Source organism: Podarcis cretensis, assembly GCF_951804945.1.
Source record: "Podarcis cretensis genome assembly, chromosome: 6".
Taxonomy (NCBI): domain Eukaryota; kingdom Metazoa; phylum Chordata; class Lepidosauria; order Squamata; family Lacertidae; genus Podarcis; species Podarcis cretensis.
In genome coordinates, this window is record NC_137175.1 from 95,027,706 (window position 1) to 95,043,588 (window position 15,883).

At 45.0% G+C, this 15,883-nt stretch overlaps 1 protein-coding gene across 1 annotated transcript in view; it reads left to right on the forward strand.

The window, feature by feature from the left end:
• The first annotated feature begins 8,095 nt into the window (after positions 1 to 8,095).
• The window catches only part of ACBD6 (acyl-CoA binding domain containing 6), a 100,439-nt gene continuing 92,651 nt past the window's right edge, over positions 8,096 to 15,883 (forward strand). Inside the window, exon 1 of the mRNA XM_079981700.1 lies at positions 8,096 to 8,396. Coding sequence (XP_079837826.1) covers positions 8,124 to 8,396 — 273 coding nt within the window. The 5' untranslated portion in view covers positions 8,096 to 8,123. The remainder of the gene's footprint in view (positions 8,397 to 15,883) is intronic.

Here is a 15,883-nt window from a genome sequence, read left to right on the forward strand (position 1 = left end):
AGGACAGATCCTGAAGCTGAGGCTCTAATACTTTGGCCACCTCACAAGAAGAGAAGACTCCCTGGAAAAGACCCTGATGCTTAGAAAGACTGAGGGCACAAGGAGAAGGGGACGACAGAGGATGAAATGGTTGGACAGTGTTCTCAAAGCTACCAGCATGAGTTTGACCAAACTGCGGGAGGCAGTGGAAGACAGGAGTGCCTGGCGTGCTCTGGTCCATGGGGTCACGAAAACTTGGACACGAGTAAACGACCAAACAACAACAAAAGCAACAGGAAATAGTAGTGGGGATGTTGAGGCAAAAGACCCTGGGCCCAAGCACACATGCATATTGTATAAAGGCGCAAAGCCCTTCTTTCGCACCCTGTGAAACATAAATGCGCAGGGTTTTTAAAAAACTGGGCAACGGCCAGCCGCCCGCAGCTCCCGAGCCTCCCCCATCAGTCAAAACAAAGGGGGAAGAGGGCATGAGATCTGTACCGCCGGACGTCCCCGATTCCTTGCCAGAAGTTCCTCACCATCACAAGACACATCATATGGGGACTTCCAGCGAGGAAAAATGGAGGGCACCATGGCAGTGAACAGCTCCTGAATCCAGCCAGAGCCAACCAGGCTGGCTCTGGGCTGCTGAGGCTGCCGCTGCCACATTTCCCGGGGACAGATTTGCAAATCTGGGGCTGTCCCCGGGAACCGGGGACGTCTGGTAACCCTACTTTATTTATTTATCTTCCTCCTCTGGTGTTATTTGCAGCTTCTCTTCCTCACTTTCTTTACAATTCTGTTTGAGGAAACACTATGGCAAGAAAAGCATTACCAGACCCTCCAAGTATTTTCCAGGGATAGCCCCAGATTTACAGAAGCCATCCCGGTTTCTGATTTGATCCTGGAACGTCCCGCTTTTCCTTTGGACGTCCCTATTTTCATCGGAGAAATGTGGGAGGGCGTGGAGTTATGTGACCCCCCCTCAGCCATGGAAAATAAGTCACTATTCAACCTGTAGAAGACACCTGAAGGCAGCCCTGTATAGGGAAGTTTTTCTTAATGTTTAATGTTTTATTGTGTTTTTATATCTGTTGGAAGCTGCCCAGAGTGGCTGGGGCAACCCAGTCAGATGGGCGAGGCAATAATAATAATAATAATAATAATAATAATAATAATATGCATCCCTATTTTTATCATAGAAAATTACTCCTGCCCCTCATTATGCCCTTCTGGTCCCATTCTGATCCAGTTTGGATATCCCCCCCCCGCCACCCTCCTGGGTACTTTCAAGTAAAAATAAAAAACATCAGGAGATCTGTGCAAGCAGATATCATCCATACCACACAGAGTTTGGCCCTAACCAAAAGGAGGCGAGGTTGCTTTTTGGTCAAAGAAAATGGCTAGTCCATAAGACACAAGGAAAGCATTGTGTGCCCTCTTGTGGTCGCATTCAATATGGCAGCCTGCTGTGGAAGTGGCATCACCAAAACAGGTACACAAACCGTTGGGAGGGTCAGTTTTTGCACTGTGGGGACGGAAGGAGAAATACATTTCTATTTACTATTCCCTCAGCAACTGTGTCTGCCACCCTGGGCTCCTTTGGAAGGGGGATATCAATTTAATAATACATAAAATGAAGCAACGGAGAGTGTTGTTGCCGCTGACTTATAGTAGTGGAGGAATTGCACTCTGCACATGCTCCATCCATGTAGTCCCATTTGTGACTTTATTCCCCTCTGAGATGCCAGCTGTGTCTTTCCCTGCCGAACTAGGGATGGGTGGAAACTAAAGAAGGAAGCAGAAGGAAGCTATGTTTGAAGCTAGTTCTTGCTCCTTGTCCATCAGCCATACTGCCCCACGGAGGACCTTAAGGTCCACAAATAACAACACTTTGGTGGTCCCGAGCCTCAAGGAGGTTAGATTGGTTTCAACTAGGGCCAGGGCCTTTTCAGCACTGGCCCCGATGTGGTGGAACGCTCTGTCACAAGAGACCAGGGTCCTGCGGGACTTGACATCTTTCCACAGGGCCTGCAAGACAGAGCTGTTCCACCTGGTCTTTGATTTGGACTCGGTCTGACCCTTATGTTTCCCTCCCCTTATGGTCTTGATTTATCAGCTGTTTTAAAATGAGGCTGCATTTTAAATTGCATTTTAACCTGTATTTTAAAATGGTGGGTTTTTTTTTTGTTTTCTCCCTCTCTTTTTCCCCTATTATGTTTTCACTGTGATTTTATTTCATTGGTGTTAGCCGCCCTGAGCCTGGCTCTGGCCGGGGAGGGCGGGGTATAAGTAAAATTTATTATTATTGTTATTAATACTACTACTACTACTAGGGTAGGGACGACTAACCTTTTCCTTTAAAGGGGGTAATCTGTTGGGGGCCACATAAAGCAGTGAGCAGAGTCACAGCTGATGAAGTGTGGAGCCAGAGACATAAACATTCTGGTGGAACTAATCCAGACTAAAGGCATACCCTCCAACATTTCTCTGATGAAAATAAGGAACGTCCCATTCCATAATGAAAATTTTACTCTTTATACCCCACACATCTTACTGGGTTGCCCCAGTCACTCTGGGCGGCTTACAACATATATAAAAAACATAATAAGACATTTTTAAAAAACCTCTTCCCCTTACCGAAGGCATGGCCAAACTTGGCCCTCCAGATGTTTAGGGACTACAATTCCCATCATCCCTGAGACCACTGGTCCTGTTAGCTAGGGATGATGGGAGTTGTAGTCCCAAAACATCTGGAGGGCCAAGTTTGGCCATGCCTGCTTTACAGGATTGCCTTCAGATGGCTCAGGGGTCAGATAACTCCATACCCTACAATATTTCTCCAGTGAAATTTCTGGCATCAAATCAGAAACCAGGACGGCTTCTCTAAATCAGGGATGTCCCTGGAAAATAAGGTTACCTGGCGGGTCTGCTTCAGGTTTCACCATGGCTACTTCAAATCAGAATTCTCAGTCCTAAACAAGTCTGCTCAGCCTTTGATGTGAAAGTAATTCCTTTCCGGCTTAGTGCAATTCTGTGCACACTTACTTGGGAGTAAACACCACTGAACCCAGTAGAACTTACTTCTGAGGATTGCACTCATAAACATATAGCAGAAACCTACAAGTAGGTTGCCAGAAAACCGGGTGGGTGGGAACGAAACTGGTTTCCTTAATCAGACACTCCGGAAAGAAACCAGTGTGGTATAATTGTTAGAGTGTTGGACTGTTACTGGACCTATGACCTGGGAGAGCAGGGTTCAAATCCACGCTCAGCAATGAAGCTCACTGGGTGACCACGGGCCGGTCAGCGTCTCTTAGCTTAACCTGCCTCAGAGGGTTGTTGAGAGGATGAAATGGGCAGGAGCAGAACCATGTACACATCAAGGAGCTCCTTGGAAGATAAACATGGTATATAAATGTAATAAAATAAATTTATATAACAAAGTAAGGTTTTTTTTAAAAAAAATTCCCCATATAAAATGCTGCTTCTTCCAATCATTCTGAAACAACATAGAAACAGGAAATAATGGGGGACTTATGAATCTGTGCATTTCATGTGCAGCCATATACTGTATGAAGTGACCGTATTCAGCAACAGAGTAGAGCAGATTTGGAAACTTTGTAATGGTAATTGTTATGTACTGAGTTGAATAGGATCCAAAATGCAGCAGTCTGATTGGTCCTAGAACAATAGGATTCAGAATGCAGCAGTCTGATTGGTCCTAGAACAATAGGATTCAGAATGCAGCAGTTTGATTGGTCTTAGAACAATAGGATGCAGAATGCAGCAGTCTGATTGGTCTGCAGGAGCCACCCAATCCAGCTCCAGGTGGAAGCGAATCCACAACCTGATTGGCCTACAGGAGAATCCCGGGATTAGCCAATCACGTGGTGCCCGTTGTGTAAATAATGTATATAAAGCAGACAGTTTGGGGGAACTTCCATTCCTCCTCACCGCTATGAGCTGAATAAAGGGCATGAAATCCACTCTCGACTCCGAGTATATTCCAGTAATGGTCACTGGATAGACTTTCGAGGTTGGTCATATTTGATTCTTGGCTATTGGGCAAGTGTTCCACTTGCAACCACCAGGGCCACCCAAAGGGATTTTGCTACCTGAGAGAGAACAGCAAGTGGCTGTCCCCTCTCTCACCAAGGTGCACCATACTCAAAGCTGACCAAGTTATTTTGGCACCTGAGGCAAAAATAAAAAATAATAAAATCCCACACTGTTTATCAGTGAAATATACTCGGAGTCCTATTCTTCTAGGATTCAGCTTGAACAATCAGTAAGAAATAAATGACTATTTGCTGCTTTTTCATGGCACCCTGAGGCAACTGCCTCACTCTGCCTAATAATAGGGCCAGCCCTGAGGTCCGTTTGCTGTCCTTCCCTCCAAAAAGTGACCAAAAAGAGCAGAACAAAATAAAAAAATTCCTTCCAGTAGCACCTTAAAGACCAACTAAGTTAGTTCTTGGTATGAGCTTTCGTGTGCATGCACACTTCTTCAGATACCTCAGGTATTCTTCAGATACTTCAGGTATCTGAAGAAGTGTGCATGCACACGAAAGCTCATACCAAGAACTAACTTAGTTGGTCTTTAAGGTGCTACTGGAAGGAATTTTTTTATTTTGTTTTGACCATGGCAGACCAACACGGCTACCTATCTGTAACCAAAAAGAGCAGGTACGCCTTGCCTGCCCTGCCTATGGCTGTTGACCACCAATGTCCTCTAGCAGCTTCTATGGCCAGGCAGGGCAGTTATTGTTGAAAATAATGGACAGAGTCATGGGATTGTTCAGAGGCCAGCGGGGAAGTACTTCAGTCTCCTCGGACTCTCAAGTGAATATTAGCTTTGTTGTAAAACAGAAGCATTTCGGAGCACAGCTGGTGAAGAGGCCAGTCCTGAAACTCGTTCACTCAAATGTCTGTGTTCTCAGGGCTGAAACAAGAATGATGAGCAGCTCTTTCAAAATAATTGCTTCCAGACAGGCCGTGCGCTTCAAACATGCTTATTGCTCCAGCCATTGTTTTGTGTTTAATGTTCCAGCAAATGTTTGGGTCGTGTATTGCATTTTTATGCCAGCAATCAGGCTGTATTTCTGCCTGTTATCTTGTTCATATGATTTGTTCTCCCGCGTACCTGAGCTGACATATATAAATTGCTTACCCTTCTCAGTTTCCTGTTGCCTGGAAAATGTCCTGTCACTATAAAAACAAAGGGTTTTTTTTAATCTATCGGTTTTGCACAAAAGAGCAGTCAGTAATAATGATAATAAATGTGTGTATCACTCTAAGCCAGGAAGCGGTCTGTTGAAGGGAGGGAGGCAGGAATTTGTGTGCTTGCACTTTTGTTTTTTTAATCTACCAGAGTTGTACAAAAGAGCAGACAAAAAATAAAAACAGAAAAATGTGTGTGTTGCTCCAAGCCAAAGATTTGGAGTTACTCTCATGAAAGCCTGCCACTTCCTTTCCTCCCTTTTCCTATACCTGAAGGGAGTATTTTGATTCTTAGTACAGCTATTTTCTGCAAGAGCATATCTGTGCAAGAGTGTTTTTAAAAATAATAATAAAAATACCACAAACATTCTTTTAGCAACAAAGACGAAAAAGAAGTATTATTCATTAATGGCATATGGATAATGATTGTTGCAGCTTGCCCCAGATATATCACCCTGTTCTATAGTCCTTTCCTTTTACTTTAATATTTCAAGGAATATCTTTATTTTGGATTTTAGATCAATAATCAGACACACCAGAGATTTAACTGAAAGCTTTAAAATATATATCATCAAGTTCAAGAAAATAGGTTTTGGTCATTCAGTCTTTCAGTACCTACAAATCAGACTTCGATTTTTAGAAATATTTAAAGAACATTTTATAAAGCAAGCCACCACAAAAAGTAGTGTTTTAAATGGTAAAAAAGGCAGCTGTTGGATCCAAAGAAAACTAAAAATAACTATCAAGGATATGTATTTAGTATAACATTCTTTCTGGTTGGAAATGTATTCTGTTGTGCCAAATGAACATTTGTAAAAAATGTGTTTTATACTGTGTTGTTTTGTTTTGTTGCAGTGATAGGCCATTTCTAAATTGTGGCCACGGGCTTTAAGTACAACAATGCTCTGAGTCCATTTGTTTGTTTATATATTTATAAACACATTCATTTATATATTTGTTTATATGCTTATATTGTTAATATCCTGCCAATCCTCTGTCATGGATGGAAATGAACATATATATATATATATATATATATATATATATATATATATATACACACACACACACACACACACATAATTTTAGGGGATGCGGGTGGCGCTGTGGGTAAAACCTCAGCGCCTAGGACTTGTCGATCGTATGGTCGGCGGTTCGAATCCCCACGGCGGGGTGAGCTCTCGTCGTTCGGTCCCAGCTCCTGCCCACCTAGCAGTTCGAAAGCACGCTTAAGTGCAAGTAGATAAATAGGGACCGCTTTATAGCGGGAAGGTAAACGGCGTTTCAGTGTGCTGCGCTGGTGCTGGCTCGCCAGAGCAGCTTCGTCACGCTGGCCACGTGACCCAGAAGTGTCTCCGGACAGCGCTGGCCCCCGGCCTCTTAAGTGAGATGGGCGCACAACCCTAGAGTTGGACACGACTGGCCCGTACGGGCAGGGGTACCTGTACCTTACACATAATTTTATTTGTATGCCGTCTTCCATAGTTCAAACCCTGATCAAAGTGGTTTACAACACGAAAAATGTACACAATTACAAATATAAGAAAAGTAGTAGTAGTTGTTGTTGTTTAGTCATTTAGTCCTGTCCAACTGATGTGGCTGGTGTAGCTTGTCTCCTGGTTGTTGTTGTTTAGTCGTGTCCGACTCTTCGTGACCCCATGGACCAGAGCACACCAGGCACTCCTGTCTTCCACTTCCTCCCACAGTTTGGTCAGACTCATGCTGGAAGCTTCGAGAACACTGTCCAACCATCTTGTCCTCTGTCGTCCCCTTCTCCTTGGGCCCTCCATCTTTTCCAACATCAGGGTCTTTTCCAAGGAGTCTTCTCTTCTCATGAGGTGGCCAAAGTATTGGAGCCTCAGCTTCATGATCTGTCCTTCCAGTGAGCACTCAGGGCTGATCTCCTTAAGAATGGAGAGGCTTGATCTTCTTGCAGTCCATGGGACTCTCAAGAGTCTCCTCCAGCACCATAATTCAAAAGCATCAATTCTTCGGCGATCAGCCTTCTTTATGGTCCAGCTCTCGCTTCCATACATCACTACTTGGAAAACCATAGCTTTAACTATATGGACCTTTGTTGGCAAGGTGATATCCTAAGATGCTGTCTAGGTTTGTCATTGCTTTTCTCCCAAGAAGCAGGCGTCTTTTAATTTCATGACTGCTGTCACCATATGCAGTGATCATGGCGCCCAAGAAAGTAAAATCTCTCACTGCCTCCATTTCTTCAATGGACAAAGACAAAGAAAAGTAGCAATAAACAGCAAATAAAAACACCAGATATTATAAAACCAAACTGAAGTATTTCCACATAACCCTCTGAGCAACAACCCTCTCCCACAAAACCCCTAAGGCCTAAGCATGAATGAACCCCGGAACGTTCCTTTCCAGCACCAACATTCCTTTCCGGGGTCACTTTACACCAATGCACCAGCTCCGCGCGGGGGACAGGAAGGAGCGTGGGGTCACCGCCGGAACTCTACGCCTCAAAGCCCGCAACTGCGTTCCCGGAACCATAGACTCATAGCATGGTAGAGTTCCCCCCCCCACTCTCTTCCTAGTAAGAGGATAATACTTCCCCGGCGTGGAGCCGGCGCAGCGGCGTAAAGTGACCCCGGGAAAGGAAATGTTGAGGCTGGAAACGAACGTTCCGGGGGTTCATTCGGACTTAATTCAAAAGCGTCCGAGGCTCTTTCCGTCGCCGCTCCGTATCTCTACGTGCTCCTGTCCCGCGCATGCGCGGTGGCTGGGCGCCTCACCTGGGCGTCCGCGTGAGACGCACGCGCGGGGGGTGGCTGGGCGTGGCTTCGGCCGTTGGGCGCGAGCGGGAGTGGGCGGGGCCTGGCTCTGAGGCGGGAGGAGGATGGACTGACTGAGGCGGCTGAGGCGCTGAGGAGGCGGCGGCGGCGGCGGCCGGGCGGGTCATGGCCTCCTTCTTCCCGGCCAACGGGGCGGCGGGCGAGTGGGGAGGAGGCGGCGGCGGCGGCGGCGACGACCCCAGCTCGGCGGACGAGGGTGAGGGCGGCGGCCGGGCGGCGGCGGCGCGGCTGAGGGAGTCCCCGGTCTCCGACTCCGGGAGCCGCTCGTCGTCGCCTCCGCCGATGGAGCAGTTCGAGCGGGCGGCGCAGCGGGTGCCGGCGCTGGCGGGGTCGGCCAGCCGGGAGCAGCTGCTCTACCTGTACGCCAGGTACAAGCAGGTGAGGCGCCGCTCGGGCCCGGCCTTCCCCCCCCCCACAGCCTCTCATAGAACCGCCCAGGGGGTCATCTAGTCCAGTGTTTCCCAACCTTGTGCCTCCAGCTGTTTTTGAACTACAACTCCCATCATCCCTGACTAGCAAGACCAGTGGCAAGGGATGATGGGAATTGTAGTCCAAAAACAGCTGGAGGCACAAGGTTGGGAAACACTGATCTAGTCCAACCCCGCCCTCCCCCTTACCTTTTGGCCCAGTGTGGGGCTCTCGAACCCGCCACCCGGAGAGGAAGAGCCCCTCACGCTCTTGCCCTTCCTGTGTGCTCAGAGGAGAGGTCCGCTGCCCCTGAGCGTGGAGGTTCCGCTTACTATTAATTTTGTTTACAGTGGTACCTCGGGTTACATACGCTTCAGGTAACACACTCCGCTAACCCAGAAATAGTGCTTCAGGTTAAGAACAGAAATGGTGCTCCAGCGGGGCGGCAGCAGCGGGAGGCGCCGTTATCTAAAGTGGTGCTTCAGGTTAAGAACAGACCTCTGGAACAAATTCAGTACTTAACCCAAGGTACCACTGTATGTATTATGATTTTCATTTTTATATATTTCAATCATTCTATAATCGTTTTAACATTTCAAAACTTGACTTTCCTTCCCCCTCTTTCTGCGGTTCCTTAAATTTATTTTCAAAATATTTTCTGCATATCCAAATGAACTGAATTCGCCCATTTATTCATCTCATCTCCATAATGTAGATGGAGGTTCCACTGTGGCTTCTGCCACTGGCGAAACGGCGTAATAGACGTCTTTGAAAATACCTTATTCTCTTGTTAATGGTGCTGCTTCGAATGTGTTGCTTTATGTTCTGCAAATAATGTTTTATTCTGGATTGTTTGGTGTTTTAATGAAGGATGTAAACTGCTTAGAGATTTTATTAATTTTTTGCTTAAAAACAGAACGTGGTATAGAAATGAAGATAGGGTCGTCGTCATCACCATCATCTCCGTGGGTTGGCCTGTTAGATAGCGCAGCCTTGGGAAGCCAGCGTGGGAAAGCTGTTGGGCTGGGCCTACTTGAGTGTTTCATAGGGCAGGTGTGTGGGTGGGTGTAGCATTGACCTTAGCCTGTGGTTTGTCATGGTTAGAACTATAAACGTACGACTGACAATCTTAGCCTGTGCTTGCACTACCCACCCCATTATTATTTTTGTCACTGCAGCATATTTAGCCGCTCTAAAGTGCATGGCACTTTCTGGAGAAAGAAAGGAAAGATTGCAAGCTTCTCAGGAGTAGGAACACAAGTACCCACCAATGAAGATTGCAGGGGAAGAAGAGGGAGAGAGAGTTAAATATAGGAAGAATGTGCTTTCAGTTCAGATACATGTTTTAAGGCTTATGGTGCAGTCCTCACCCCCAGGTATGCATGTGGTGTATCTTCCCACTTCCTGGCTGAGTTGGCCTTCAGCTGATGTAAGTTGCTTACCCCATTGTATCTGCTGGCAGAAGAAAAGCCCTACTGGTGGAAGTTACACTGGTGTAAAATGGCCCAAGAAGAGGGTGGTAGGATACAGAAAGTTATGCTGCATCCCATCTCCCTCCATTCACTGGTCTTGTCCGCAGAGTTTGGTGTAACTTACACCAACAAAAAATGCAATTGTAACTAAAATTCACCCTGTGGAAGGCAGAAAGTGGAGGTTTATGCTGCTCCTGCCCCAGCCACAAGCAGTTCAGTGTAGCTTAGTTTATCCAGGAAAAAGACCAGTATATCTGCCTGGTTAGGATTGCTCTGTTATTTTCAGCAGGGGATGAGGTAGTCAATGAACTTACACCACCACACACAGTATATTGCATCAAATGCAATATGCAAGACAACGCCTAATCACACCCACTCCATCAGAGCCATTCCACAGACATCTCTCTAGGTATGGATTTAAATCCCCATTTAAATTATGTTGTCACAATCACTGTTCTTCTAAGCACAACCCACACAAGTGGGAAGAAAAAGAAGAAACGTAACAGATAATTCACGTAGCTGCTTGGACAAGATGTCTGTAGAGAGTGCACAGACTCCCTGGGATAAAGGTTCAAGAGGCATTCAGGAAGAAAATACTCTTCCTAAACAGGCCAGAACATCCAACAAGAGCAGCCTCCAGTGGCTCACTCCATAGTGCAGAGGGCCGGAAAACACAAGTGGTAATTCATGCCCCATGAATATAGCCCCATCCATCTCTTGCATGCATGCCAAAGTAACTTAAAAATGTCAGTAACAAAAGAAAAGTCGCTCCTGGGATTCAAACCCACAAGACACTTCTGCCTACACACAGCCACAGCACCAGACAGGAATCATCCACACCTATGGGAAATCTGTCTCTCTCCTCTGTCCCCCATCAGAGGGCAGAGGAGCTGTAACTTAGTGGAATATTTTACTTGCATAAGTTTCCAAGTTCAAATCCAAGATACAACCCCTTAACTTGCACATGAGACGATCAGAATGAGTGCTGCAAGGAGCCATGTTGTTGTTGTCATTTAGTCGTGTCCGACTCTTCGTGACCCCCTGGACCAGAGCACGCCAGGCACTCCTGTCTTCCACTGCTTCACACAGTTTGGTCAACTCATGCCTGCCGGTAGCTTCAAGAATACTATCCAACCATCTCGTCCTCTGTCCCCTTCTCCTTGTGCCCTCCATCTTTCCCAACATCAGGGTCTTTTCCAGGGAGTCTTCTCTTCTCATGAAGTGGCCAAAGTATTGGAGCCTCAGCTTTAGGATCTGTCTTTCCAGTGAGCACTCAGAGCTGATTTCCTTCAGAATGGAGAGGTTTGATCTTCTTGCAGTCCATGGGACTCTCACGAGTCTCCTCCAGCACCATAATTCAAAAGCATCAATTCTTTGGAGATCAGCCTTCTTTATGGTCCAGCTCTCACATAGTTTGGCCCATGTGTGGGCTAACCCAGCCTTCCCCAACCTGGTACCCTCTAGATGTTTTGGATCACAACTCCATCACACCGACCATTGACCACACTGCTGGGAGTTGTAGTCCAAAACATCTGAAGGTACTGAGCGGGGGAAGGCTGGGCTAACACAACCCTTTTGCCCGACCCCTCTTCCTGATAACCTATATGACTAATCCATTCTCCACTGCTATTTTGTCTGATAGGTTGAGCCCTGTCCATTAGTATCCCATGAGGCCTCATTGCCTATCCTTATTGCACTCCCCATTTTTGCCTCATATGCCTTTACCGTGGCACCCATCCCACTTGGGCACCCTGAGAAGCCTGCTTCCATACATTACAGGGTACCCGAGTAAGCAGAGGAAGGGGCAGCGCCCTTGAGCCCATGAAGTTTTCTGCTTGCATCCTCGCAATACTATGGCTAGCTGATTGTATTGGGCAGAATATATTTGGGGAAGGGATTGCTATATATCGGTTCCCAGCAACAAATCATGTAATGCTGTCAGCACCTTTTATTGATTATTGTCTGGCATGAAGGAGATCCTAAAAAGCCACAAGTGCAGTGTTAGGTCACCCTAGCATGGTTGTTGGAACTTGGACAGGGCCTTGACTGATAGCAAGGTAGCATGTAGGTTTCCATGTGCAACCAGCTCCAGGTTAGGAACACCTCCTCTTGCATAACTGTCATGGAACTTGCATGACTACAGAAACTTGCATGGAGCAAGTACAGTGGTGCCCCGCAAGACGAACACCTCACAAGACGGAAAACCCGCTAGACGAAAGGGTTTTCCGTTTTGGAGGCGCTTCGCAAAACGAATTTCCTTATGGGCTTGCTTCGCAAGACGAAAATGTCTTGCCAGTTCCTGTGGGTTTTTTCCCCTTTCACCCCCCTTTTCCTAAGCCGCTAAGCTGCTTATCAGCTGATCCGCTGATAAGCCGCTTAACAGCTGATCGCTAAAAGCCACTAAACCGCTAATAGCGCTAATCCGCTAAGCTGTCAATGGGCTTGCTTCGCAAGACGAAAAAACCGCTATATGAAGAGCCTCACGGAACGGATTAATTTCGTCTTGCGAGGCACCACTGTAGGTTGTTAACCCAGAGGGGCAGCCAGGAGCATCCTATGCATTGCTGCTGGTCATGTGGAGAGTCTCCCTCTTAGCCTGCAATGAATAAGCTGTGGGATAAAACCTGTACCTGTGGAAGAGAGGCCTCTGGAGAACAAAGTGACAGACGGAGTAGCAAGTGATAGGCAGGAACTGGAGTGCACTGTTCTTGCACTGCTGCATGCATAGTAAGTGTTTGTGAGGAGGTAAGACCATCTATCTGAGTATTCAGCCAGGGCTTGTGCCTCAGATGTGCTTTCGCTTCTCCATGGTGAGAGTATCAGGGGGAGATACTTTTGGCAGTTCCCTCACTGTGAGAAGTGAGGCTACAGGGAACCAGGCAAAGGCCTTCTCAGGAGTCGTGCATGCCCTGTGGAACGCCCTGCTGTCAGATGTCAAGAAATAAACAACTATCTGAATTTTAGAAAACACCTGAAGGCATTCCTGTGTTGTTGTTTAGTCGTTTAGTCGTGTCCGACTCTTCGTGACCCCATGGACCAGAGCATGCCAGGCACTCCTGTCTTCCACTGCCTCCCGCAGTTTGGTCAGACTCATGCTGGTAGCTTCCAGAACACTGTCCAACCATCTCGTCGTCCCCTTCTCCTTGTGCCCTCCATCTTTCCCAACATCAGGGTCTTCTCCAGGGAGTCTTCTCTTCTCATGAGGTGGCCAAAGTACTGGAGCCTCAGCTTCACAATCTGTCCTTCCAGTGAGCACTCAGGGCTGATTTCCTTCAGAATGGAGAGGTTTGATCTTCTTGCAGTCTATGGGACTCTCAAGAGTCTCCTCCAACACCATAATTCAAAAGCATCAATTCTTTGGCAATCAGTCTTTATGGTCCAGTTCTTGCTTCCATACATCACTACTGGGAAAACCATAGCTTTAACTATACGGACTTTGTTGGCAAGGTGATGTCTCTGCTTTTTAAGATGCTGTCTAGGCCTGTCATCGCCCTTCTCCCAAGGAGCAGGCGTCTTTTAATTTCGTGACTGCTGTCACCTGTGTAGGGAAGTTTTTAATGTTTGATACTTTGCTGTGGTTTTATAATTTGTTGGAAGCTGCCCAGAGTGGCTGGAGCAACCCAGTCAGATGGGTGGAATATAAATAAATCATCATCATCATTATGATTACTACACTGCACTGACTGTGAGAATACACTGGTGTCCACAGCATTTGTGTGATTACAATCTATGCAGCAAAAAAGTGCTCTCTTTGAAGAAAGCATTGCATTTTATCTGGTATGAATGTTAGCAGTTTTGCCTGAAAATTCAGTATTTCCAAAACACGGTGTGGCCCTGAATGAAGAAATCTGTTCATATGCAGCAATGGACTGTGCTTTCCAGGCACAATAAACCCAAAGCCTGTTGGTAAATGGTGTGAGACCCTGTTTTAGATTTTTGCCTCTTTTCACAGTGTGGAGATGTAGGGAGGGGGGACAAACACTGAAAATAAATGTCCAAAGCCAACCCAACTGTGATGGGAAACAGTGAAGCCTAGAAATGAATGAAGTGCCCTTGAGCACTTGCCAGCTTTGTTAGACTGTCTCTTACTGTTTTATACATTGGTCCTTGTGGCTATAGGCAGAATTTTAAGTCCTTAGGTGTGATCATTGGGTCATTCCACACCAAATCACCATGGTGCCATGTGCTTTCACGACTCATATTTTCTTCATTTATGTGTACATACCTATGAGATAAGCTCAAAATAATATTTTAAGTTTTTTTTGGTCCAAAATTGGGCTTAGGAGAATTTTTTGAAAATTTTTATTTTCGTGCAATTTAGGCTAATGGAATTTCTGCATCAGTGTAGAAAAAACCTCCTGTTTCGCTTATTTTTCAACCGATTGGGCTTATTTTGGTATCAGAATAAAGCTAATTGTGGTCTCTTTCAAAATAAGGTGTAAAAATGGTCTTAAGTGCCACAGAAAAGGGTCACTGACCATTCAAAGTAATTTTTTGTCTTTTTATTCCTGGTAGGTTCGATAAGTCATACCACGCAAACCACAACTAACACATGTTTCATACTTTGGTTGTAGAATGGGCTAACCATGTACTTGTTATGTTTTAAAAATGAGGGTGTTTTTTGCAGTTATAAAATAAATTGATTTTGAAGTAATTTTTTTACAATTTTTATTTATTTATTTTTGTACAGGTTTAAGGGCTCTTTGAGCCTGAAATAACTCACACATTCATGAGAATAGTTAAAATTTTACCCTTTTATATTACAATGTCATCTGATATATATAAAAAATTAAGTTTTATTGATTATTTAATAAAAACAAAATACGTCTCAGAGCCCTTGTTCATTTTATTGTGTAAAACACTCCTGCAATGATATGACCCCCTTTTGTAAGTATGAAAAAAAATTAAATTGCTCATTTCCTGCCTCTGAAGCACACTTCAGAGGCACACTTAATAGGAAGGGAGCCCCATCTAACACAATGAGGCTTATTGCTGAGCAAATCTTAGGATAGCAGTGCACATCTGAGGTTCACGGGACTTTTCTAGCCTTGGTTAGTGGCATGAATAACTTGTTAATCAGGTAGTCACTCCCTTCCCATTAAATTGTGTTGTCCAGCCTCAGATTTGTAGGATACGCTTAACATTTGTTCTTTGTCAGAATGATTGTGTCTATATTGTATGGAAGGTTGACAATGCTGGTTTGACAGGAGAAAACCAAATAACTCAGTATTTAGCAAAGAATCAAACCAGGGCGAAAAGTCAAAAAATTATACTGGTCTCTTCAATATTTCCATTTTCAGGGCAGCTTATAAACTAGACACACAGGAAGAAGAATAAAAGTTAAATTAAAACAGACAGCATTTCAGTAAATTGGAACAAATGTCAGTAGTGACTAAAAACCAGAGTCAACTGATTAAACAGACTTGAATAGATTTTTTACCTGACACCAGAAAGACATAAGAGAAGGTGTCAGGTGAGCCTTTCTGGGAACAGCATTCGGCAAGACAAGTACCACAAATGAAAAAGCTGTTGATCACCACCCATCAAGCCTCCAGAATTGGGGCAATCTTGAGGATGATCTCAGCATTTGAGCAGGTTCACGCAGGTTGGGCTGCAGATACTGTTTCAAGATATCAAGGGCTTTAAAACTTGCGTTTTGAGTTGTTGTTTTTAAATAATATTTATTAAAGTTTCAAAAAAGTTACAAGAATAAAAGAAGGAAAAAAACAAAAAAGAAGCAAAAAATACAAAATACCAAAAAAGTAAAAACAATTAAAAACAAATCAACCTTTCCATGTATTGACTTTCATTTACTTGTTTCCCTGACCTCCTCGAACCTCCCTTCTTTGTATTCTAGTTCAATGAGTTATTTCAGCAAATCCTTTCCATTTTTGCTTTTATCTTAATAATTTATCTTAATATATTATAACTTTACATTCTCACCTGTTAACAATCCATCTTTAAATACTCCTTTATAACATTACT